This window comes from Mustelus asterias, chromosome 7, assembly GCF_964213995.1.
Source record: "Mustelus asterias chromosome 7, sMusAst1.hap1.1, whole genome shotgun sequence".
Classification (NCBI taxonomy): Eukaryota; Metazoa; Chordata; class Chondrichthyes; order Carcharhiniformes; family Triakidae; genus Mustelus; species Mustelus asterias.
Window position 1 is genome coordinate 75,691,907 of NC_135807.1, and position 26,350 is coordinate 75,718,256.

A 26,350-nucleotide genomic window follows, 5' to 3' on the forward strand; every position below is an offset into this window, starting at 1 on the left:
TGAGAGGATGTTTCCCCTTATGAGAGAGACTAGAACCAGGGGACACAGTTTAAAAATAAGAGATCTTACAGAAAATATGATTTTATTTCCCTCAGAGGGCATTAATCTGTGGAATTCTCTTCTCGGGGGCAGAGTCATTGAATATTTTTATGGCTAAGTTAGACAGATTCTTGATTGACAAGGGAGTCAGAGTACAGGGGTTAGACTGAAAAGTAGAGTTGTGTAAGTGTGTAAGAATCATAGAAACCCTACAGTGCAGAAGGAGGCCATTCGGCCCATCGAGTCTGCACCGACCACAATCCCACCCAGGACCTACCCCCACACATTTACCCGCCAATCCCACTAACCTACGCATCTCAGGACTCTAAGGGGCAATTTTTAACCTGGCCAATCAACCTAACCCGCACATCTTTGGACTGTGGGAGGAAACCGGAGCACCCGGAGGAAACCCACGCAGACACGAGGAGAATGTGCAAACTCCACACAGACAGTGACCCAAGCCGGGAATCGAACCCGGGACCCTGGAGCTGTGAAGCAGCAGTGCTAACCACTGTGCTACCGTGCCGCCCCGTGAAGCCATGATTAGATCAGCCACGAACTTATGAAATGGCAAAGCAAGGTCAAAAGTCTGAATAGTCTACCCCTGCTCTTAAATCGCATGATTGTTCGTTAATATGAAAATTTGCAGCCTACTTCCAACAAGTCACTTTATACAACTTTAATGGAATTCAGTCTGTAACTGTCTGCACTGTCAATTCCTATGTTAGCCTCTTGAGCATGCACCTAGGCGATCACAGGCTTTCCCACCAGAGTTCAGGAAAATTTGAAATTGAACCATCATAGGTTGACCTCCAGCTCCTCTCAGGGACTGGTTATGGATGAATCGGGCAGAAGACAGGAATAGATTATCCAGCTGTCATCAGTTTTAAACAGGCAAAGGCAAGAAAACAATGAGTGTCCATTTTACTATTTAAAATAATCAAAGATAATAGTGTGAAAAGTACTCAGAAATGGAACGAAAAGCTCAGAGAAATCGGGATAATTCCTGGATAATCAGTTTTTGGACAACTTTGTCATCTTGAAATATAATGGAAGTGTCTATTTTTCATATAAGGTTTATTATTTTAACATGATGTTTGGCAAAGTGAGTGCCTACATCCGTGGAAAGCAGGCTTTAAATGAACTATGGAAATCTTACATGACTTATCTTATGCTGATGTTTATGGAACAGCTATTATTTTGCGTGCAAGTGATCTGTGCATTTCATTTTCTGTGATTTCACTCCAGATGGCAGGTCTTGAAGTTGGAAAAAAGATTTTTGCTATCAATGGAGTTGTGGTTTTCCTACGACCCTTTCAGGAAGTTGAAAACTTCCTGCAGCAATGCTTTAGTAGCAAGAGGCCTCTCAGGGTACTTCTGAGCACAAAGCCACGAGAGTAAGTTATGTGTCATATAATTGTTTAAGTTTAATAATTGAACAATTGCCACTGTCCCTTTTTTTGTTTTTATTTATTAAAGACCCGCTGCAGGATCCAGCCCTGCAATGCTCAGCATTAAGTCTCTGTTAGAAAAATACCCTCCATACAATTCAACAACACAAAAGTATATTTTTAAAACTCAGCATGCACTGGCTTGTCTCCAGTTGTGAACCAATTCAGATTCATTTCCCAGATCTTTGTTAGACTCCAGTAGCTCCTGCTGCTCAGTTGAAATAATGAAAATATTGAAAGTGCAGAAAATATGTAAAGAGACACAGGGCTAATCTTTGTGTTCTGAACTCCAAGTGCACTAATTGCCAATATACTAATGGCACTAGTAGTGAAGCCCTGTAATGCTGGGTTTCTGCCTCCTGTGTACTTGACAGGCATTTCATGGGGACCTCTCATCAGAAACTGTCAGAAGTATTTAATTTAACATAAATGGTGCAAAAGTCATAGCATAAGGCTGCTGTCATTTTCTGAGAACTTCTCTGGAAGATGCCCATTGCCAAGAATTGCACAAAGAAACTGGGCAGTAGAGGTTGATCGCTATCTTTTCAGATGGTCTTCAGTGATCTCTGAAGATTTCGGAATTGTTTTTCTTCCAATAGGCTGAAGCAGGGCTGGAGGCTGACTACTTGCTGTTTCACAACGAGGTGGTCAAAATACCTCCCGGCATCAGCCTCCTGCAGCAGCACACAGCTTGACACTGATTCCAACACTTGTGAAAACTCTTTTGAAGTAAAAGGATGAAAGAAAAATCAGGTACATTCTGCTACCGTGACCAACCTTAGGATAATGGAAGTGCTGACTTTGACTGGGCAGCCAGCCAAAATATGATTATTTTAATATGTATGTAGCTTTTGAGAGCACAACAGTGACACCATAGAATGGTGGTTTGTAAGCGTGTACCCATAATGTTTGTGAACTGAACTGTTGTTGCTCGAGAAGAACACCAATAGAAGATAAATTGCGGTGATTGATTTCAGGGGCGTTCCCTGAAACCAACTTAGACTGATATTGGCTAATGTCTGGGACCCAATCCTTATTCGCTTTGCTGGTACAAGAGAAGGCTTGTCCTAAGGAAAATAATTTTATATTTTGCTCCTGACAAAAGTAAGCAATTTTGCTGAGCAGCAATAATTCTGTCTGAAATTGAACACGAGGGGAGGTATTTTTCTAATGAATAATGACATACTAAGGCTGGGATTTTCTGGCCATGCCGTTGCAGGACTCGTCACAGGGTAAGCGGTGGGCCAGCCAAAAGTCCATTGACTTCCAGCCTGACCCGAAGATCCCAAAGGTGGGTAAGGCCAGAAAATTCCAGCCTGAGTCTATTTTGATTAGTTTAGGTATATTATTTGTTTTCATTTTTATTTCAGTGCAATAGTCTTAAAATGAGCATGATATTTAGGGAATGTAATTTATTACAATTTCTATCATTTTATATGTGTGTCATTTTCAATCTCGTGTCATATGGACAGCACATGGTTATTGAAGTGCTGGCACACCTGAAATAAATATTACTGCTGTTATCTAATTTTCCTGTTTTCCCTTAAACCTACGATTGTAATATTTTAAAACTCATTTTGCAATGATATAACACTTTCCCTAATGATATTTATAAAAACAAAATCAATGCTGGCAGGAATTGAGTATAATTACATTCTTTGTCTTCATTTACTATGAAAGCTTTACAAATATGTAGTACTATTTAATAATTCAGAATACAAGAACAAAAGTCTTGCATTTATATAGCACCTTTCATAACCACTGGATGTCTCAAAACACTTTACAGCCAATTAAGTCATTTTGAAGTGAAACATTGCAGCCAATTTGCGTTTAACAAACAGCCACGGACAGCAATGTGATAATGACCAGATGATTTGCTTTTTTGTGATGAATCACAGTGTTAAGTATTGAGGGCATCAGCCTTTTGATCTTTTGAATTCACCTGAGCAAGCAGTTGGGACCTCAATTTAACATCTCATCCAGAAGATGACAGTGCAGCACCTCTCAGCACTGCACAGGATTGTCAGCAGTGATTTTTGCGCTCAAGTCCGGAAATTGGCGTTGAACCCAGAATATGACTTGGATATGAGAATACTATCAATTGAGCCACAGCTGGCACTAGCTAAATTATATTTGTTAGTGTTTTCATAGAATCAAATAAAAAAACATGCATTTTATAATGGAAGATTTTCTTTAGTTTAGTATTATCCTTTGAATGAATGAATGACAAATGAATCACAATATCAGGATGTGACTGCAGGGAAAATCATGACAGAACAAACTCATCAGTTCAGTGAGTGAGGGAAATGGGTGCCTCAAATTATGTATTATATATGAATTCTGATTTTTCTCTTCGGCCCTCCAGTGGGCACTGAACAGCTGAAGTGTCTGTACACTTGCAGATGAAGCAACCACTCAGATTTCCTACTTGGGCTATTTGCCTTACTTGTCTCATGGCAAGATCTTAAAATGGGGCGGTGGGGAGGAGTGTCTGGAAAAAAGGAGAGACTTGAAGCTGCAATTTTGATCATGAGATCCCAGAGGAGATGAGGTTCAACATGCTTTCTTTATCTGTTCATCTTTGAGGGGTTTCTTAAAGTCCCCCAGGCCATCTGGCAAATACAGCATTCCAGGGCAAGGCCCACTGATGTCATTTTAAAAAATTAATCTTGTTTTTGACATCCTTTGACCATATTCAGAGAAACAGGAGATGGGATGGTTATGATCATCCTCTTCGGTTCATTTAAATGCCAGGGTGGTTCTTCCTGATGCTGTAAGTGCATCAACAGTGCTGTCATGCAGCACTTGCCTAGCAGTACCTTGCTAACTCATGCTCAGTTTGTCTTCTGCCAGGGCCACGCACTCATAACCTCATTACAACATTGGTTCAGACTTGGACAAAATAGCTGAATTCCAGAGGTGAGGTAAGACTGCCCTTGACGTCAAAGCAGAATTTGACTAATTGTGCAATCAAAGAGCCCTAGCAAAACTGGAGTCAAGGGGACTCGATGGGGAAAACTCTCTGCTGGTTGGAGTCATATCTACCACAAAGGAAGATGGTTCTGGTTGTTTGAGCGGGGAGGGGGTGTCAATTATCTCAGTTGCAGGACATCACTACAGGACTTCCTCAGGGTAGAGTCCTAGGCTCAATCATATTCAGCTGCTTTGTTAATTACTTTTCTTCCATCATAAGGTCAGATGTTGGGATGTTTGTGGATGATTGCATCATTTGCGACTCCTCAGATACTGAAGCAGCCCATTTTCAAATGCAAGACCTGGGCAATATCGAGGCTTGGGCTGACAAGTGGCAAGTTACATTCCTGTCACACAAATGCCAGGCAATGACCATCACCAGCAAGAGAGAATCTACTTTCACCGCTTGACATTCAGTGGCATTCCCAGTGCTGATTCCTCCACTATCAATATACTGGGAGTGAGTATTGAGCAGAAACTGAACTGGACCAACCATATCAATACGGTGACTACAAGAGCAAGGCAGAGACTTGGAATCTTTTGGCGAGTGACTCCCCTCCTTACTCACCAAAACCTGTCCACCATCTACAAGGCACAAGTCAAGAATGTGATGGAATATTCTCCACTTACCTGGATGAGTGGAATTCTAACAACATTCAAGAAGCTTGACATCATCCAGGATAAAGCAGCACACTTGATTAGCACCCCTTCCGCAAACATTCAATCCCTCTACCTCCACCAGACTTTAATGACAGTCATGTATACTACCTGCAAGATGCATTGTAGGAACTCATCAAGCCTCCTTAGGCAGGATCTTCCAAACCCATGACCGCTACCATCAAATGACAAGGGCAACAGATATGGAAGTTCCTGCCCAAGTAACTCATCATTCTGACGTGGAAATGTTCCTTCATTGTCGCGGGGTCAAAATTCTGGAACTCCCTCCCTAACTGCACCATGGGTGTCCTTACACCACATGGTCTGCAGTGGTTCAAGAAGGCAGCCACCTTCCTGAGGGCAATTAATGATGGGCAATATATGCTGGTCCAGCCAGCGATGCCACATCTTATGAATGAATGAATTAAAAAAGCACCTTCCCGTCTATTTTGGGACACCTTTCCCAGAAATGTAGAGCAGCATTAAGAGAGTGAACATTTGACATGACAGATCTGCAGCTCCATTTCCTCTTTGTTGCACTTGGGAATTGAATATTCTGTAGCTGCAATGAAGAGAAAGTGTACACCTCTGACATTAGGAAGTAACTAGGAAATGATCATGGTCAAGGAACACCTTGATGAAAGGGATCATAACATAATGAAGATTTAGGGTTATGAGGGAAAGTAATGACTACAAAAAGAAACAACTTCAGAATGGAAGATTGTGAGGAGTGAGATTGGGAAAGACTTGGAGGGAAAATCTATTACATTGATAACTATGTGTTACTGCTTCTTCCATTTACTCTGGCCTTGTGAATTTTCACCATCTCTGGCAGTTATCATTGCTAACATCGATGACATATCCACCAAATCCCACATCTGTCTGGAGTATGCTTATTTCCATTCCACATCCTATTCTTGCAGTTTTGGAGCTGGCGGTGTAGTGGTAATTTTGCTGGAGTTGTAACCTGGAGAGACAAGCTAATGCTCTGGGGATACGAGTTCACATCCCACCACGGCAGCTGGTGCAATTTGGATCAATTAATGTATGAAAATGTGGAATTAAAAGCTCGGCTCAGCAATGGTAATCATAAAATTATTGGATTGTTGTAAAAACCCATTTGGTTCACTAATGTCCTTTGAGGAAGGAAATTTCCTGTCCTTACCTGGTTTGACATACACGTGACTCCATGTGGTTGACTCTTAGCAGCTCTCTAAAATGGATTATAACCACTCAGTTGTACAAACTGTGTTAGAAAAATCAGAATGTAATAAAACCGCACAAACCATCCAGCATGGAACAACAGAAATGTGAACAGCAGCCATGGCCTGTGACCTATAAAATCCACATGACTAAATCTTGGGACTTGTGCCAAAATTGGGAGAGCAGTCCCATGGACTAGTCAAGCAACAGCCTGATGTAATTATACTTACCAAAGCATACCTTATAGCCAATGTCCCAGGAAATTCTCTCACCATTCCTTGATTATTCTGTCCCACCAGCAGGACAGAGGTGGTGGCATAGTGATGGCATCATGTCAAATATAGTCAGTAGGTGGTTTCTCAGCTTATGTCGAGCATCCTTGCTCAGCTGATGAATCAGTACTCCTGTATGTTGAACAACATTTGGAAGAAGCGTTGAGGGTAGCAAGGGCAAGGAATGTACTCTGGGTGGGGGACAACAAATTCACTATCAAGACTGGTTCATTAGCACTACTACAGACTGAGCTAGCCACAATATTCATCACCAAGAGTGGTTCATTAGCGTCACTATTGACCAAGCTGGCCACAATGTCCAGCACTGGGAGGTTCATTCGTACCTATACCGACAGAGCTGGCTGCAATATCCATCACCAAGAATGGTTCATTAAACACCACTACTAACTGAGCTGGCTGAGTTCTAAAGGGTATATATGCAAAACTGGGTTTGCAGCAGGTGGTGAGGGAAATAAACAAGTGGGGAAAGTCTTACTTGACCTTACACTCACCAATCTACCTACCACAACTACACCTGTCCATAACATTGGTGGGGTGATCATCACACAGTCTTTGGGAGGGATCTTGTGCCCGCCATGAGTGCAAATGGCGGCACGGGCGCAAAATCCCATTTGAGCTGGAAAACAAGAATCTCGCCAGGGCGATCTCACTTGCAGTGCTGGTGAACCCTCTGAGGAGCTCCATTGGGGTGGTTCCCCTATCCATGGGTGGGGGAAAGGTTACCCATATGTGTGTGGGTTGGGGGTGTCCATATTCCAAACCAGTTGATAGTATTCACTGAGCACAATGCGCTCCCTCAACACTGGGAAAACTAAACGGGGATTTGGCAAACACTTTGCCAAACAGCTTCCTCTGTCCACAAGTATGAGCTCAAATGACTTGTGGCTTACTAATTCAATTCTGATACCCATTCCCACTCTCTTGTTGACCTTGTATATTGTTGCAACGAAGCTCAATACAAAGTTTCAGAATTATTACTCATCTCTCACCTAGGCACCCTGTCACCCTCTGGTTTGAGTTGACATAACATAAGACTTTAGTTCTATTCTTTGTAAACAACAAATATATATTTGCTACCTAGTATTAACCATATTAAAGAAGCTTTTTTTCAAATTTACAGTAATTAACTTGGCAACTCAAAAAATGCACATGATGTTCAACAGGTATGTTTTAATTTCATACCTGATCTTCAAGTTTTCCATCATTTCCATCTCTCCTGCCTCTTCCCCTTTCCTTGGCTCACTCAGTTGTGTGTTCAAGTGCCACTCTCACTCCTGTGATTTGACACAAAGATCTAACCTGACTTCCAGTACAATGTTAAGGGAATGCTGCATTGTCAGATGTGCCATTTTTCAATTGCAACATGAAGATCTCATTGTACTATTTTGAAGAAGAGAATTAAGAGTTATTCCTGGTACCCAGGCTCACATTTATCCCTCAATCAACATCACTAATGAGAAATGGATGATCTGACCTTTATCACATTGTGTTTGCGGGAGCTGGCTGTGTGAACCTTTCCAATATTATAAAGGTGAACACTGTTAAAGACATGGCTGGTGGTAAATGCTGAATTGTTCAAATCCCAGAAGGGAAACTTGAAACAACTGCTTTCAACTGTATTTTTACAATTTGGTATAAAATGAGGAGAGGTTTGAAATCCAGAGAATGATTTACCAGATATTTTTAATGCTTTTATAAAATAAATGTTTATTTGGAAATAAAATAATAAAGTAAACTAAAAGTACATTTAACTAAGACAATGTGGCTATACACAGTATCACGAATTTAAACAGTTCCAAACAAACTTAACTGTCTTCAGAGCTACCTTTCCCCACAACTCCTTATAGATATCCAAATATGTTAAAGTCCAGTCACAGTTACTACACCAAGCTGTTACATCTCTTTGTGGGTTGTTTCTGAGATAAAACCAGCAACTTGCTTTTTACGACAGGCTTTCTTCACAGATACTTGTCACTGGGAGGTAAAGAACTATTCCTGCTATTAGCTGAGGTCTAAAAACAGCCCTCTATACATGTTTCGATATCTCCTTAAGATAAGATGGAGATAGGAAGGGGATGGAGTATAAAAGCAGGGAGGTCTTGCTGCAATTGTACAAGGTACTGGTGAGGCTGCAACTGGAGCACTGTGTGCAATTTTGGTCCCCTTATTTGCGAAAGGATGAATTGGCCTTGGAGGGAGTACAGAGAAGGTTCACCAGGTTGATACCGGAGATGAGGGGGTTAGCTTATGAGGAGAGATTGAGTAGATTGGGCTTGTACTCGTTGGAGTTTAGAAGGCTGAGGGGAGATCTTATAGAGACATATAAGATAGTGAAGGGGCTCGACTGGGTAGAGGCAGAGAGACTCTTTCCACTTAGAAAGGAAACAAGAATGAGAGGACACAGCCTCAAAATAAGGGGGAGTCAGTTTAGAACAGAGTTGAGGAGGAACTTCTTCTCTCAGAGGGTAGTGAACCTTTGGAATTCTCTGCCCATGAAGCAGTGGAGGCTACCTCGTTAAATATGTTTAAGTCACAGGTAGATAGATTTCTGATCAATAAGGAAATTAAGGGTTATGGGGAGCGGGCGGGTAAGTGGAACTAAACCACTATCAGATCAGCCATGATCTTATTGAATGGCGGGGCAGGCTTGAAGGGCTTGATGGCCTACTCCTGCTCCTATTTCTTATGTTCTTATGTTCTAACAAAATCATCAAGCAAAATCATCCCTTATGTCCCATGAACTGAAGTGACCTGGATTAGTATAAAAGCAGACGTGTCGAACTAATTTGGGGCACTAGCATATTCATAGCAAGATAATAGCACCTGGTAATGTTCTTAAATACAGTTTCCCCTTTGAACTTCCCTTATCTGACCTAACTTCTTCAGAACTCAGACTTAATTACCTTGATTTCTTGATTAGAATATAAATGCAAAGTACACACTTTATTCACACCTCTCTTTCACACCTTGTATCTCTTCCTTTGAAACATTAACTTATTCAAATCCATTCATGTTCTGCCTCCCATTGTTCCTAACTTGCCTTAGGTAAAATCTGTTGGCAGTGTTGCTGCGCTCGCCAATATATCAAATCCAGTCCCATTCACACAGCCATTCTGTCTCTGCCTTAATTTTCTGTCATTTTAAAATATACAACCAGAATGTTATCACTAGAAAAGATTCTAATTTCTTATATTTTCCTAACACTTTCATGACACCAATGTTTTCCTGACAATATGCTTTAAAATTACTTAATTGGGTATAGAGTGCATTTGAGACATTTTGAGGTTGTGAAAGACGCTGTGCTACATAACTTCAAATCTTTCTTTCTGTTTCTTTTGTCTATTACTTAACTGAATTCTCTGCCCATGAAGCAGTGGAGGCTACCTCGTTAAATATGTTTAAGTCACAGGTAGATAGATTTCTGATCAATAAGGAAATTAAGGGTTATGGGGAGCGGGCGGGTAAGTGGAACTAAACCACTATCAGATCAGCCATGATCTTATTGAATGGCGGGGCAGGCTTGAAGGGCTTGATAGCCTACTCCTGCTCCTATTTCTTATGTTCTTATGTTCTAACAAAATCATCAAGCAAAATCATCCCTTATGTCCCATGAACTGAAGTGACCTGGATTAGTATAAAAGCAGACGTGTTCCAAGAGTGATTCATTTCCATATATATGTGTTTGCCTCTTAGTTTTCAGTTCTTCTGAATGGTCACATTCACTGTAAACTGGCCTGCAGAGGTACTGATTGATCTGTTCATTCCAAGCATGTTCTGTTTGTCTGAAAAAAAATGCCTGCTTCATTCTGACTTGAGCCATGGGACATAAAGAGAGAGGCACAAGAAACATCATAACATTAAGGAAAATGTTTTGGAATCTCTGTATAGTGTTAACCCATTTACAAAAGTTACCTTAATTAATTGTTGTTGCCCTGTAAATATTTTTCATTTAATCTATGACATAATGTGCATTTCTGGAAACCAATGTTAAATGTTTTATTTAATTTTAAACATTTATATTTCTCGTTTGCCATAAAACTGCATTAAATAGCTGGTGAACTTTTCTTTGATCAGGACAATAAAGATTCCAGACTCTGCAGATGGACTTGGATTCCAGATTCGAGGGTTTGGTCCATCAGTTGTGCATGCTGTTGGCCAAGGTAAAATTAAAATATTTTCTAGACATAATTAACACACACTACTTACAAGCAGCTGGTTAAAAGCTGTGCCCTGAGGCCAGTTAAAGGTAAATTATTTTCAGCTATTGTTTTAAACCAACCTCAAGCCTTGTGCACATTCTCAATGGTGGATAGTGCCAAGTTATTTTCCTTCATGTGGTTTGCTGTTAAACTTGTAACTTGTATTCTGTGAATGTGTTGTATACATTTGTTATTAATTAGTTTTGAAGTCTTGTTATCAATGATAAATTATAATTTGTAAACCGAAGAAGACTGCAAACACACTTAAATCAATTTATTTAAAAAGCATGTGACTTCAGTCAAACAACATCCATTTTCATATAACAGATATCTGTTCTCAGAACAAACAGTTGAGTTTTTTTTGTAAGCCACCAGAAACATTGGAGTGGCTAAGAAGTCTGATTTGATTATCGTAACACAGATAACAGCTGATAATATCAGTTGTTCTTGGGCATCCTTTCTGCCTTATATTTTTGATATATCAAAACTATACAAATTGTTCTCCATTTAAAAAAATACAGACTATGGGACAAGACTTCCTTTGTAACAAAACTGTAAATGCATTCTTCAATCAAATAGACAATCCCAGCTATTTAGACAAGAAAAGTGTTGATTATTTTGCTTTTGACTATTCGACATAATGATTGACTCCAGGTGTTGAATGTAAGTCAGATAAGAGATGAGCAGTGGTCCATTGGTGCTGCTGAGGCCTGTGGCAGGTGTGGCAGATTTTGCAGATTTTCTAAGGAAAGGCTAAGCCAGTTTTAAACATAGTTGCAGGTATAGGCAACACCTTTTGACTCCAGGTTGTCAACTGGACAGTATGGAGTAATATAAATAAACAAGGACAAATTACTGAAGAAAAGTAGAGTCACAAATTACTTTGAAAGATAGATGCAAAAGTCAATGCAGTTTTACTCTCATGAATGGAACCATGATACATGGGAATATCAATGTTCAGTATATCAAGAGTGCACTGCTGGTCTTTCAGCATTATTGTTGATCAAATCTTGCGACAAGCATTTGTAACAAAGCTCTTCAGTGTATTGCTGTATATATTGTGATGGAAATTTCTTTTCATTGATGTTTTATTGTATTTTTGTTTTGAATATTTTCCTTACATTGTAGCAACTGCTATATTATACAACATTACAAAAATAACAAGCTCCAAAAAGCTGAAAGAGAAACACTATTTGCTTATTTTGTGAACATGGCGGCACGGTAGCGCAGTGGTTAGCACTGCTGCTTCACAGTTCCAGGGTCCCGGGTTCGATTCCCGGCTCGGGTCACTGTTTGTGTGAAGTTTGCACATTCTCCTCGTGTCTGCGTGGGTTTTCCCCGGGTGTTCTGGTTTCCTCCCACAGTCCAAAGATGTGTGGGTTAGGTTGATTGGCCAGGTTAAAAATTGCCCCTTAGAGTCCTGAGATGCATAGGTTAGAGGGATTAGCGGGTAAATATGTGGGGGTAGGGCCTGGGTGGGATTGTGGTCGGTGGGACTCGATGGGCCGAATGGCCTCCTTCTGCACTGTAGGGTTTCTATGATTCTATGATTCATATTGTCAAAGTGTTGATTGATTCAGTAACTTGACATTGTCCTTACATTATGGAACAAAGAAAATTACAGCACAGGAACAGGCCCTTCAGCCCTCCAAGCCTGCACCAACCATGCTGCCCGACTTAAATAAAACCCCCTACCCTTCCGGGGACCATATCCCTCCATTTCCAACCTATTAATGTATTTGTCAAGACGCCCCTTAAAAGTCACTACCGTATCCGCTTCCACTACCTCCCCGGCTAACCAGTTCCAGGCACCCACTACTCTCTGTGTAAAAAATCTGCCTCGTACATTTCCTTTAAACCTTGCCCCTTGCACCTTAAACCTATGTCCCTCGTAATTGACTCTTCCACCCTGGGAAAAAGCTTCTGACTATCCACTCTGAACATGCCTCTCATAAACTTGTAAACTTCTATCAGGTCACCCCTCAACCTCCGTCGTTCCAGTGAGAACAAACCAAGTTTCTCCAACCTCTCCTCATAGCTAATGCCCTCCATACCAGGCAACATCCTGGTAAATCTTTTCTGTACCCTCTCCAAAGCCTCCACATCCTTCTGGTAGTGTGGCGACCAGAATTGAACACTATGTTCCAAGTGCGGCCTAACTAAGGTTCTATAAAGCTGCAACATGACTTGCCAATTTTTAAACTCAATGCCCCGGCCGATGAAGGCAAGCATGCCATATGCCTTCTTGACTACCTTCTCCACCTGCATTGCCACTTTCAGTGACCTGTGTACCTGTACACCCAGATCCCTTTGCCTATCAATACTCTTAAGGGTTCTGCCATTTACTGTATAAGTTCACAATAAATGGATTTGAAAGAAAAGTAAGTTGAAATTTATTAACCAATCTCAAAAAAGTTTATTATTGTTTAAGATGAATATGAATCCTTACCAATTTTAACCTCAGAAGCAATATGCCCACTGAGAGCATTTTAACAAACCGAATTGTTATATTCCCACAAACTAAAGCTTCAACTGCAAGAATATTACTTGACTATTAATGATCAGAGAGAGTAACATCTTGTTTTGTTCATTTTGGTTTTATGGAGCTTCCATTTATTTGTTGCACTCCATGTAACACCTATGTCATCCTGTTCTCATGAAGGTTATCTCTCTTACCGTTTGCCAATTGTTTATGACATTTTCAATTAATATGTGTACATTAGCTTTTTTCCTTAATTCTTGATATTGTTTTCATTGCAATTTCTGTGTATATTTCAGAAATGAAATCTCTCTTGTAGCAACTATTGGTAATTTTTAGGAACATTAGGCCTAACAAAACTGTCAAAGACTATTTCCTCGGGTGGATGGAGCTATTACAAGGGGGCATAACTATAGGGTTCGTGGTGGGAGATATAGGAAGGATATTAGAGGTAGGTTCTTTACGCAGAGAGTGGTTGGGGTGTGGAATGGACTGCCTGCAGTGATAGTGGAGTCAGACACTTTAGGAACATTCAAGCGGTTATTGGATAGGCACATGGAGCACACCAGGATGATGGGGAGTGGGATAGCTTGATCTTGGTTTCAGATAAAGCTCGGCACAACATCGTGGGCTGAAGGGCCTGTTCTGTGCTGTACTGTTCTATGTTCTAAAACTGTCCCTTTATTGATTGAAAAAGTGTTACAATGTAGTGAAACACTATACATGATTTGCTTATAGCTACCCTGGATACCTCTACATCTGGATTTCCAAAAGGCATTTGATACATTTCCTCACAAAGGTTAATAACCAAGATAAGGGCTCATGGGGTTGGAGCATGGATATTTTAGCATGGATAGAGGTTTCGTTACAGGAGAGGGTGCAGAATGTAGGAAAGGTGAGGATGCAGAATATAGTGTTACAGTCATAGTTGGGGTATAGAGAAAGGTCAACTTAATATCAGGTAAGTTCATTGAAAAGTCTGATGGCAGCAGGAAAAATGCTGTTCTTGAGTCGGTTGGTACGTGACCTCAGAATTTTGTATCTTTTCCCGATGGAAGAAGGTGGAAGAGAAGACGTCCAGGGTGCATGTGGTCCTTGATTATACTGGCTGCTTTTCTGAGGCAGCGGGAAGTGTAGACAGAGTCAATGGAAGGGAGGCAAGTTTGCGTGATGGACTGGGCTTCATTACCCTTTGTAGTTTCTTGCGGTCTTGAAGGATACCAAATGTTTGGTTTTTACAGAATTCTCTATTTTTTCTTCTCCCGTAAATTATTTGTGAGCATCCTCTCTATTTCTGCAGCCTCTTTAAACTTGTTTAATTATTTTTTATTGCTTCTCCTCATTCTTCTCACCTAAATGTATTATTTCACGCTTTTCTGCATTAAATTTCATGTGCTACCTGTCTGCCCATTTCCCCAGTCTGCCATGTCCTTTTGAAGTCTATTATTCATCATTTTGTTAACCACTTTTCTGAACGTTATATCATCTTTAAACTGAGATTATGCCTTGTGTACACATGCAGAGGTCATTAATATGTCAGAAAGAACAATGGTCCTAATACCGACTCCTGGGAAACACTACTATATATTTCCTCCTGTCTGAAAATAAACCATTCATGACCCTTTTACCTCATGTTTTTTTAATTTTGCTAAAAATTCTGTACTTGGGTATTTTGTCTTTTTGGAAGTCTATACATACAGCATTACACTGCCCTCACCTCCCTCTCCAATACTTTCTCAAAGAACTCGGTTAGAATAATCAAACAGGATTTGTGAAAGATAAATTCATACTGACTTTTATTTATTAGCCACCACTTTTCAAATGCAAATTAATTTGTCTGGATGCTTGTCTTTCAAAGTATCCTGTAATTCAGTGGGAAATAGAAGATAAAACCATTTGTCTGGGACTTTCCAAAATGCTCACAGGTTAATGCTGCTATTTGCATGTCACTGGAAACATCTCACTTGCAACCAATGGGAGCTGTAATGGTAGCTGTCCAATATTTTTCAATTAGTATTGTATTATAATGCACGATTTGAGGCAAAAGAGTTGCACTGCTAACATATGCAGCCTTATTAATATGTAAAATTCCCAGGCTTGAATAGCATGACTTAGGTTGAGGGTCCACTAGCAATGTAAGCTTTGTCTATAGACACTGACAACACTGAAATGTTGAGAGCTTGCCAGTTCAAGAAAGCCTCAGGAAGAAGAGATACATTTTTACTTTTTTTTCCTTATTTTGTGACCCCCTTGGCTGCATTTTACAATATTTTTGCATGCTTGATTTCTTTCCCACGAATGCACTTCTTCATTATGCTTAGTTTCTGTTAGCTTTGATCTGATATATTAGGCAAGGTCATGGATGAATATTCCTTTGGGGTTATTCATGCTGTATAATTGAAAAAAGGCCAACAAATCAGCTTGAAATGCTTTGGCCATCCCTACTATTACCCAAGACTATAAGACAATTTATGTCTTCACAAACTTCAATGCATAAAACAGACTGCTTAGAGATATGGGCCAGAATGGTCCCAAAAAAATTCTGTGTCGAATTTGCGTGAAAACTGGAGTAATTCACGCTGTTTTTTTCAGTGAGATTTCAGAGAAGAATCTCCCACACTCCGTGCGCTGCAGAGGCCAACCCCCCCCCCCCCACCCCGCAGTCCCGACCCCCCCCCCCCCCCCCCCCCCCCCCCCCCCCGATCATCGGCCTCCCTCCTTCCCCCACCGATCCATATACAGAGTGGCAGTGGTACCCCCATGCCCATCGATCATCCCTAGGCCCTGTCCCCATCAGGCCCTGTCCCCCCATTTGCCCTGACCCCTCTGGCACCGCCTTTGGCACTGCTCATTGGCACCTTGCCCCTTGGGCAGTGCCGGGGGCACAGGCTGGCACAAGTCATACATATTACCCATGTATTAATCTCATGACTTTCATGAAGAAAAATAATTTAGATCCAATTAATATTTAGGAGCTGATTATAGAAACATTGGTGTCGACATGATTTTGGTAAAGACCAGTAACTTTTTTTAAAGTCTGAAACCCTAGTTATTTACTGAAAGGATGAAGCCATAATCCATGGTTTAAAACAAACCAATTTTTACTGAAAAGAAGTCAAACAAACCAAATGCTAAATGGGGATGACAACTTATACTCTAAACCTCAGTACCAACATAAGTTAAACATAAATTAACAGGCAAATCACAGTAAATTGCACATTGAATGGTAGATCTTATGAATTGGCTCAACAGTCCACTCAGCACATATGTCATCAATTTCAGTCACAAAGGCCTTCCAAGCTGTCTTCCTCACAAAGATGTTTCAGCTCCTTTTATGATCCCCAGTTGACAGCAGTGTACAACCAATCTGAATTCCAAGGGTCCGGTCTCAATTTCAGTCTTAGCTCCCTTCGAGACCAGAAAGATCAGTTTACTTTCTCAGTTTCCCTTCTCAGCTGATGCTTTGGCTTTGTACTTCAGTTGGGTATATCGAATATTAAATCTAGTTGCTTTCACCTTCATCCTTAGCTATTCCAACACCATTCATGGAATAGGCATTTCATCTTTTTTCCTTCCAATATGCAGTATTTATCCATGCTGTATTTCATCTTTCATTGTTTCAGCCACTTAGATGACTTCTTGCACTATCTCCTCTGGGTACACTACTGCAAATTTGACTTGTTTGCATTTAGATTCTATAAAGTATGAACAGTAATGATCCCTCTCCATTGTCCGTTCTCCACTTCAAATCCATTTTCTTAACCATTCCGGAGATTAACAGCGAAGTGGGGGAAGTGGTGCAGCAGTGTTATTTTCATGAGATTAGTAACCCAAACCCTGGGATCGGAGATGGTGAAATTTGAATTCCCTTAAAATTTGGAATTATAAAAGATGTCACACATTGTTGATTGTCGTAAAAGCCTGTGTGTAATGTCCTTTATGGAAAGGAAATTTGCCATCCTTACCTGCCCCATCCTTATCTGGCCTGGTCACACATGTGATTCCAGATCCACAGTAATGTGGTTGACTCTCAAATGCCCTCTGAAATTTCTTAGCAAGCCACTCAGTTTAAGGGCAATCATGGATGGGTAATAAATGCTGGCCCAGCAAGTGATGCCAACATCCCATGAATGAATAAATACAGTTTTCAACTTTGGGCTTCACTTATACCTTTTGATATGGGCCTTATTGACACTAATGTCTAGTTATGCAAAAAGATTGATCAAATAGGATGTTCGCTTTCAGAATCCATGTTGGCAACTATTTACAGCATTATTATTGCGCAGATAATTGCCAAATTTACCCCTCAGAATTTTACTTAGGTTTCAAGTAAAACGAGTGTTTGAAAATGGGCACTATATTAGTCTTAATCTGTTAATATCTCTCTAGTGTCCAAAACTCCCTCATAATTATTATCAACGTCTCACAAATGCCCTTCCTATCTCTCAGTGCTGTGGAATAATTGCTGTTTATTTCTCAAGATTTATTTATTTTGAACCCTTTTAGTTGAACACACACATATTCCAATGTAATTAATTCTGCCTCGGAAGAGCATATTTGTCAGTTCTGTTCTTGTGATTATTTGAAAGAAGCAATCATTCAGAATATTAACTGCCTTGAACCCTTGAACTCAGTCTTTAGGTGGGAATATAGACTCCTGAGCAGAAAGCTGATGGGATGTGTTGGCTGCCTGCAGTGGGGCAGTGTGTTTCATTAATGTTCCATCAGCCAGCCATCCACTCAAAATGGATCTGCAGAGACAACTTGCTAACTTTAGGGCCATGTAGATTGAACATGCCAAACATCATGAGTCAGACAGTTAAGTAAGTTGCACATTGGGCATTTGAGAGGATTTTGCAGGCCAGAGGGAAAGCCTGGGGTGGCAGTGGTCCAGATGTTCCTGTGAAGTTGGAGGAGCACTTCTCCGGATTCCTCAAAGATTAATTTTGAACTTAGCCAACATGATCTCTGCTGGGTGTCTGCCAGATTTTACTGAACGGAGCATATGAGGCAAATGTGCCACTCCACGTGCAGTTAATGCTAATATCCGACTGGTGTTTCAATGAGATAGATTTCCATGTATTCATAAAGTTTCTGCCTAGATGGGCATCTTAACTGCTGAAGGAAAGAGTCAGATTTAAAGGGCTTACTCTTATATGCTATCAATATAAGACAAAACCACTTCAGAGAAGTAAAGGAGACCTTTCAAAATGCATACTTGTAGATGCTAATGTAGCAGTAAGAAATTCTATCAGTAATTTTGCAATCAGTGAACAGTCAGACAAGAGGTAGGAATCATAAATGGTGCACTGAAAAAAATGATTTTATCTCCTTCTGTCTGCCGCAAATCTCATAAATGGTGGGCTCATCACTTTTTCTTTACTTCTCTGAGCAAGTCTTATATTGATAGCACATAAGAATAGCATAGAAGGAAGCCATTTGGCCTGTCATATCTGTGCCAGCTCTTTCCAAGAGCAACTCAGTTGGCTCAGTTGGTTGACCAGCTGATTTGTGACGTGGAGCGATGCCAACAGCGTGGGTTAACAGATTCATTGTTCCAGACTGATAGCTTTCAGCAATCTCCAATAGCTTGGGATTATAGTTTTGCTGAAGCTTACACAAATTGTACAACATGTCTTTTGGTTTAGCAGGAGTGAACAAATCCTTGAGTGTTTCATATACTTCTTGACCTGACTTCATTAAAAATATCGCCCTTTTCTTTTCCCGCACTGCCTAATTAATATCTGGATTATCAGGATCTTCGTGGATATTATTGGTGGTGAGTAATAATATCTCACATTGCTCCGCATACACACCCACAGATTCTCTATCATGGCTGTACTCTCCCACGCATCCAAAAACTATTAATGTTAGTCCACTCACATGTCTAAACAGCCTTTTTCTAAGACCAAAATTTTAAACTTATTTCTCAGTAAAATTCCTCTGCTGGTTTTCTGGAAACCTCCCCAACACAAACTTGTGTGGCTGGGAAAGTTAAACAATCCTACCTCATTGTCAGACTATTATCTTGCAAGATAAAAGAGACTGTGTGCCACATGAACGCAAAGTACCAACTTAACTAGTTTCTTCTGCTTTACTTATATACCTATATACACAAGTGGCCACAATAGGATGCTATTACATCTCCCAAATTCACAAGTTGGCATGAGTGAGACAACACTCACCACAAGACAGCTTTAAAAGCAAACAGTAACCCTCCAAGAGGTGCGCACTCTTGATAAGCTTCCCCTTAACATTGCTGAGCTTCCAATATGTAACATGTGCTTATTCTTTTAATTTCCTCCCTTTCCATCCATATATTTGTTATTGAGATGGGTAGAACTTTTCTTTTATTTTTTCTTTATAGGTAAAAGCTCAAGATAGGTAGGCCCAGAACCCTGCCCTGAGGAACTCCTGCAATGATGTCCTAAAGCAGAGTTGATTGAACTCCAACAACCACAAACATCTTCCCTTGTGCTAGGTATGACTCCAATCAGCGAAAAGTTTCCCTCAATTCCCATTGATTACAGTTTTTCATGGGTTCCTTGGTGTCACACTCAGCAAATGTTGCCTTGATGTTAAGGTCAGCCATTCTCACCTTACCTCTGGAGTTCAGCTCTCTTGTCCATGTATGAACCAAGGCTGTAATAAGGTCAGGAGCTGAGCTGCCCTGGTGGATTAAGTGTCAATGAGCAGGTTATTATTAAGCAAGTGCTGCTTGATAGCACTGTCAGTGATGCACTTACAGAGGGGGAGGCAGACATAACCCTACTCCTGGCATTTAAATTAACCAGAAGAGGATGCTCAGAGTCGCCCCATCTCTTGTTTCTCTGAATATGGTCAAAGGATGTTAAAAACCCCCTCTGGGATCTTGAGATCAGAATGGCAGCTGCAAGTCTCTCCTTTTTCCAGCCCTACCCCCATTGTCCCATTTTAAAATCTCACCATGAGACAGATAAGGCAAACAGCCCAAGTAGGAAATTTGAATGGCTGCTTCATCTGCAAATGTAGAGATGTTTCAGCTGTTTGGTGCCCACTGGAGGGCTGAAGAGGAAAATTAGAATTCATATATAATACATAATTTGAGGCATCCATTTCCCTCAGTCTCTGAACTAATGAGTTTGTTTTGCTGCAATTTCCCCTGTGATCAGATCCTATATTGTGATTCATTTAAAGGATAATACCAGAGTTTTTCCCATGATTCCCATTGACTCCACACAGAGAAACATACATAGAAAATAAAATCAGGAGGAGGCCATTCGGCCCTTTGAGCCTGCTCCACTATTCATTATGATCATAATTGTCGTCAAATTCAATACCCTGATCCTGCCTTCTTCCACCCAAATCCGTTGATCCCTCTAGCCCCAAGAGGTATATCTAATCCCTTCTTGAAATCACACACAGCTCTGTCCTCAACTACTTTCTGTGGTAGTGAATTCTACAGAGTCACCACTCTCTGGATGAACAAATTTCTCCTAACCTCAGTCCTAAAACAGGGTGCCACGGTGGCACAGGAGTTAGCATTGCTGCCTCTCAACACCAAGAACCTGGGTTCGAATCGCGGCTTTAGTTACTGTCTGTGTGGTGTCTGCTTGTATCTGCATGGGTTTCCTCTGGGTGCTCTGGTTTCCTCCCATATTCTGAAAGACGTGCTGGTTAGGTGCATTGGCCATGCTAAATTCTCCCTCAGTGTACCCAAACAGGCACCGGAGTGTGGCGATGAGGGGATTTTCACAGGAACTTCATTGTGGTGTTTTTATAAGCCTACTTGTGACACGAAAATAAACTTTAAAAGATTTACCGCTTATCCTCAAACTATGACTCCTAGTTCTAGACTCCCCCACCATTGGGAACATTCTTTCTGAATCCACCCTGTCTAATCTTGTTAGAATTTTATAAGTTTCAATGAGAACCCCTTTCACTTTTCTAAACTCCAATGAATATAATCCTAACCAACTTAGTCTCTCCCCATATCGCAGTCCTGCCATTCCAGGAATCAGCCTGGTAAACCTTCGGTGCTCTTCCCCTACAGCAACAACACCCTTCCTCAGATAAAGACTCCAAAACTGCACACAATACTCTTAGATCAGCGGTCTCCAAACTTTTCAGTACCAGGGCCACATCGTATATTTTACACATTTTCGCGGGCCAAAGAAAAAAATTAGTTTTATAAATGAATGAATAAAATTTAAATGAATTAATAAGTTTTATTTGGATCTTTTTTGTAATATGATTCATAACAAAAGAGAAATAAGACAATTACAAAGAAACAATGCCGTGCTTACACTGAGAAATGATATATAATGAGTAAAAATGTCAAACATTAGCAAATGCTCTGACAAAATAATCAATTACTTAACTGCAGGTGAGAAAAGCAGGCTATTCACTTTTTAATTAATTTTATTTACTGAAATTTTACAAATGTTTACCTGAAATGAGAATTTGCCCAATTTTGTGGCACACAATAAGAAAAATAAACACGCCCCAAGAAAGAACTTCAGTAAAACAAAGCAAAGAAATTCAAAATAAACTTGAACCATTAATAAAGGTCAAACAAAAATAAATTCAGTCTGCACCTTTCTACACAATTCTGGCAATTGGAGTTTTCAATCGTAACCAACAAATCATGAAGTTTTGCACAAGATTAATGGGAGTGATGGAACTGCTTCTTTAATTTCAAAATATTGCTGAACTGAGGTTTCAAGGTTGAGGAGCCAATTATTAGAATGGACTTCAAATGCTCATCAGATAAATTTGCTCGATATTTGGACTTGACATACTTCATTTTTGAAAATGTTTGTTCACACAGGTACGTTGTACCAAAAACTGATACAAATCCACAAGCAAATCGCTTCAAATTTGGAAACTGCTCAGGCTGCAAAGATTTATAAAATTGGATCAGATTTCCTTCTTTATACTTGTCTTTCAGCATGTCATCTGATTGGAGATCAATAATTTTCCTTTGAAACTGACTTGGGAGTGTTTCAACATTGCAGTCAAATGGATTTTGAAACAGCTTTATTTCATCTGTGCTTCCATCAAGATCAGAAAATCGTTCCTGAAATTGTTTTTGCAAGTCCTTAATGATTTCTGTTGCAAATGAAGAAGGAAATTCTGCTTCACTTTCTTCATGAAATTTTTCACAACATGGAAAATGAATCAAGTTATGAACTTTCAGCTGTTCTTCAAATAGCATCAGTTTTGCCCTGAATGCCTTGACATGCGCGAATAGATCACAAATCAAATTTGTTTCACCTTGCAACTTCAGATTCAATTGATTCATATGGCCTGTCACGTCTGCAAAAAATGCCAATTTCCAAAGCCAGTCAGTGTTTGATAAAAGTGGTTCGGGTCAATTCTTCTCTGTGAGAAATGAATCAATTTCCTCTCTGAACTGAAAGAACCATGATAGAACCTTTCCACAACTTAGCCATTGACCTGCTGTATAAAAAGGCAAGTCAATGAACTCAGAATCAGTTTCTTTCAGAAAATCATGAAACTGGTGATGATTAAGCCTGTGAGATCGAATGAAATTCACTGTTGAAACACCAGGTTTCAGAACGCAAGACATATCCACATATTTTCCGCACAATGCTTGTTGATGGATAATGCAATGCAGAAACATGGGCTTTGAGAATCCACCAACCTCACAAGCTTTTGTGATTTGCCCAACCAAACCTTTCTTCACCCCAGACATGTTCTTTCCTCCATCAATTGTCACGCATTGCAGTTTATTCCACTCCAGGTTATATTCTAACACAGTTTTTTGCAATTCTTTGAAGATGTCTTCTCCAGTTACTGTGCTGTGCATGCTATGCACGGATGCTAATTCTTGTGTGACATTAAATTCACTGTCAACGCCACGGATGAATACTAGGAGTTGTAATCAGTTGATTCAAGTGCGAGAGAATACAACTGAAAATTTCTTGCTTTGTCTGAAATTTGATGAAATATATTGCTTCCTATATCCTCAATTCTACGAGCAACAGTATTTGGCGCAAGACTGATGATTTTGAACCGGTTTTACTTTTTCTGGGCATAACTTTCCCACTGCTTCCATCATACACTCTTTGATGAGATCTCCGTCGGTGAATGGCTTTCCTCTTTTAGCCAACGCATAAGCTAGTTTGTAACTGGCCCTGGTTAAAGCTTCATTCTCCTCTGCGTAAAAAAAGCTTGTTGGGAAAGCAACCTGCGTTGCATTGATTCTAATTTTTCCGAATGCTGTGTTCCTGTGAATTGGGAATAACTTGGTTCATGTTTGGTTTCAGTGCCGACGTACATTGTACTCCTTCAAAACTGCAACAATTTTGTTGCATACGACACACAAGGCTTTATCACCTGCTTGTACAAAGAAGTACTTTACACCCCATTCTTCATTAAACAGGCAGCACTCACTGTCCACTTTTCCTTTCTTTTTTCCTTCCATAACTGACGGGTATATCTGACTGAAAATGAGGGTTCGCCAAGCCGACACCACTCTGGTCATATGGGAAGGAGCGCGGCGGACAGGAACTGCACGTGTCAACTGTCCAACCGCATGGTTGGGAAAAAACGATGGGAAATAATTAGTTTTATTATTTATAAATATTTCAAGTTGCTGCGGGCCGGATGTGGCCCGCGGGCTGTAGTTTGGAGACCCCTGCTCTAGGTGTAGCCTCACCAATGTTCTATACAATTGCAGTGAAACATCCCCAACCCTCTACACAAATTTCCTTGCTATGAAGGCCAACATACCATTTGCCTTCTTTACTGCCTGCTGTACCTGTGCACTTACTTTCAGCAATTGATGCACGAGAGCACCAGGGTCTCACTGAATATCCACCTCTCTCAGTTTTCACCCATTTAAATAATAATCTGCATTCCAATTTTTGCTACTGACCACATTATACTGCATCTGCCATGCATATGCCCACTCACTCCGCCTGTTCAAATTGCGCTGAAGCATCTCTGCATCCTCCTCACAGCTCACTCTCCTGCATGTATCATCTGCAAATTTGGAGATAATACATTTAGTTCCCTCATTTAAATCATTAAGATATAATGTGAACAGTTGGGGTTCTGGCACAGATCCCTGCGGTACCCATTTATTCCTGTCTGCTAACCAGCTTTCTACCCATCTCAAAACACCACCTGCAATCCTCTGCGCTTTAACTTTACATAATCTGCAATGTATGACCTTATTGGAAGCCTTCTGAAAGTCTAAATAAAATACATCCACCGGTTCTCCCTGGTCAACTCTATTAGTTACATCCTCAAAGAATTCTAGTAGATTTGTCAAACATGATTTTCCTTTCATAAATCCATGCTGACTTTGTCTGATTATACATTGCTTTCCAAATGCGCTGCTATGGAATCATTGATAATGCACACGAGCAATTTCCCTTCCACTGACAGTAGGCTCACTGGTCTTTGGTTCCCTCTTTTCTCTCAACCTCTCTTTTTGAATGGCGGCTTACATTAGCTACCCTCCAATCTGTGGGAACTATTCCTGAGTCCAAAGGATGGAATCCAGAAATCTAAAACTGTAATCTTTGATGCCACACTCGGTCAAATGCTGCCTTAATGTCAAGGACCGTCACTCTTACCTCCCCTTTGTAGTTTCAGGTCTTTTGTCCATGTTGGAAGCAAGGTTGTAATGAGGTCAGGAGTTGAGTGATCCTGGTGGAACCCAAACTGAGCGTCAATGAGCAGATTATTGTGCAGCAAGTTCTGCTTGATAGCACTGTTGATGACTCCTTCCATTACTTTATTGACTACTGTATACAGTAAATGGCAGAACCCTTAAGGGTATTGATAGGCAAAGGGATCTGGGTATACAGGTCACTGAAAGTGGCAATGCAGGTGGAGAAGGTAGTCAAGAAGGCATACAGCATGCTTGCCTTCATCGGCCAGGGTATTGAGTTTAAAAATTGGCAAGTCATGTTGCAGCTTTATAGAACCTTAGTTACACCGCACTTGGAATATAGTGTTCAATTCTGGTCGCCACACTACCAGAAGGATGTGGAGGCTTTGGACAGGGTACAGAAAAGATTTACCAGGATGTTGCCTGGTATGGAGGGCATTAGCTATAAGGAGAGGTTGGAGAAACTTGGTTTATTCTCACTGGAGTGACGGAGGTTGATGGGTGACCTGATAGAAGTCTACAAGATTATGAGAGGCATGGACAGAGTGGATAGTCAGAAGCTTTTTCCCAGGGTGGAAGAGTCAATTACTAGGTGGCATAGGTTTAAGGTGCGAGTGGCAAGGTTTAAAGGAGATGTACGAGGCAGATTTTTTACACAGAGTAGTGGGTGCTTGGAACTCGTTGCCGGGGGAGGTAGTGGAAGCAGATACGGTAGTGACGTTTAAGGGGTATCTTGACAAGTACATGAATAGGATGGGAATAGAGGGATATGGTCCCCGGAAGGTTAGGGGGTTTTAGTTAAGTCGGGCAGCATGGTTAATGCAGGCTTGGAGGGCCGAAGGGCCTGTTCCTGTGCTGTAATTTTCTTTGTTCTTCAGCGCTATGCCTGGAATATTATTCGGGCCCATAGTCTTTGCAGTATCCAGCTATGATCAGTTATGAATCAAATTGACAGAAGACTGACAATTGTGATGATGGAACCTGTAGAGGTGGCTGAGATGGATCATCCACTCTGCGGTGTTGCTAATGCTGTTCGATATGCAAGTAGTCCTGAGTTGTACCGTCACCATTTGACACTCATTTTTAGGTAAGACTGGTGTTTCGCTTGGAATGCCCTCCTGCACTCTTCATTGAGAGTGGGGAAATATGTGGGGCCATGAGATTACAGATTGTGTTTAAGTGCAGTTCTGCTGCTGCTGATGGACCACAGTGCCTCATGGATGCTCAGTCTTCAGTTGCTAGATCTGTTCGAAATTTATCCCATTTAGCGCAGTGGTAGTCCCACAAAACACAATGGAACGCATCCTCAATGTGAAGAAAGGGCTTTGTCTCCACAAGGACAATGCAATGGTCATTCCTACTGATACTGTGATGGATAGATGCATCTGCAGCAGGCAAATTGGTGAAGATGAGGTAAGCTATGTATTTCC

At 40.7% G+C, this 26,350-nt stretch overlaps 1 protein-coding gene across 1 annotated transcript in view; it reads left to right on the forward strand.

The window, feature by feature from the left end:
• prex2 (phosphatidylinositol-3,4,5-trisphosphate-dependent Rac exchange factor 2) overlaps positions 1-26,350 on the forward strand; it is a 416,168-nt gene that overhangs the window by 205,421 nt on the left and 184,397 nt on the right. Inside the window, exons 18-19 of the mRNA XM_078217095.1 lie at positions 1,288-1,436; positions 10,691-10,776. Of these exons, the coding sequence (XP_078073221.1) occupies positions 1,288-1,436; positions 10,691-10,776 (235 nt within the window). The remainder of the gene's footprint in view (positions 1-1,287; positions 1,437-10,690; positions 10,777-26,350) is intronic.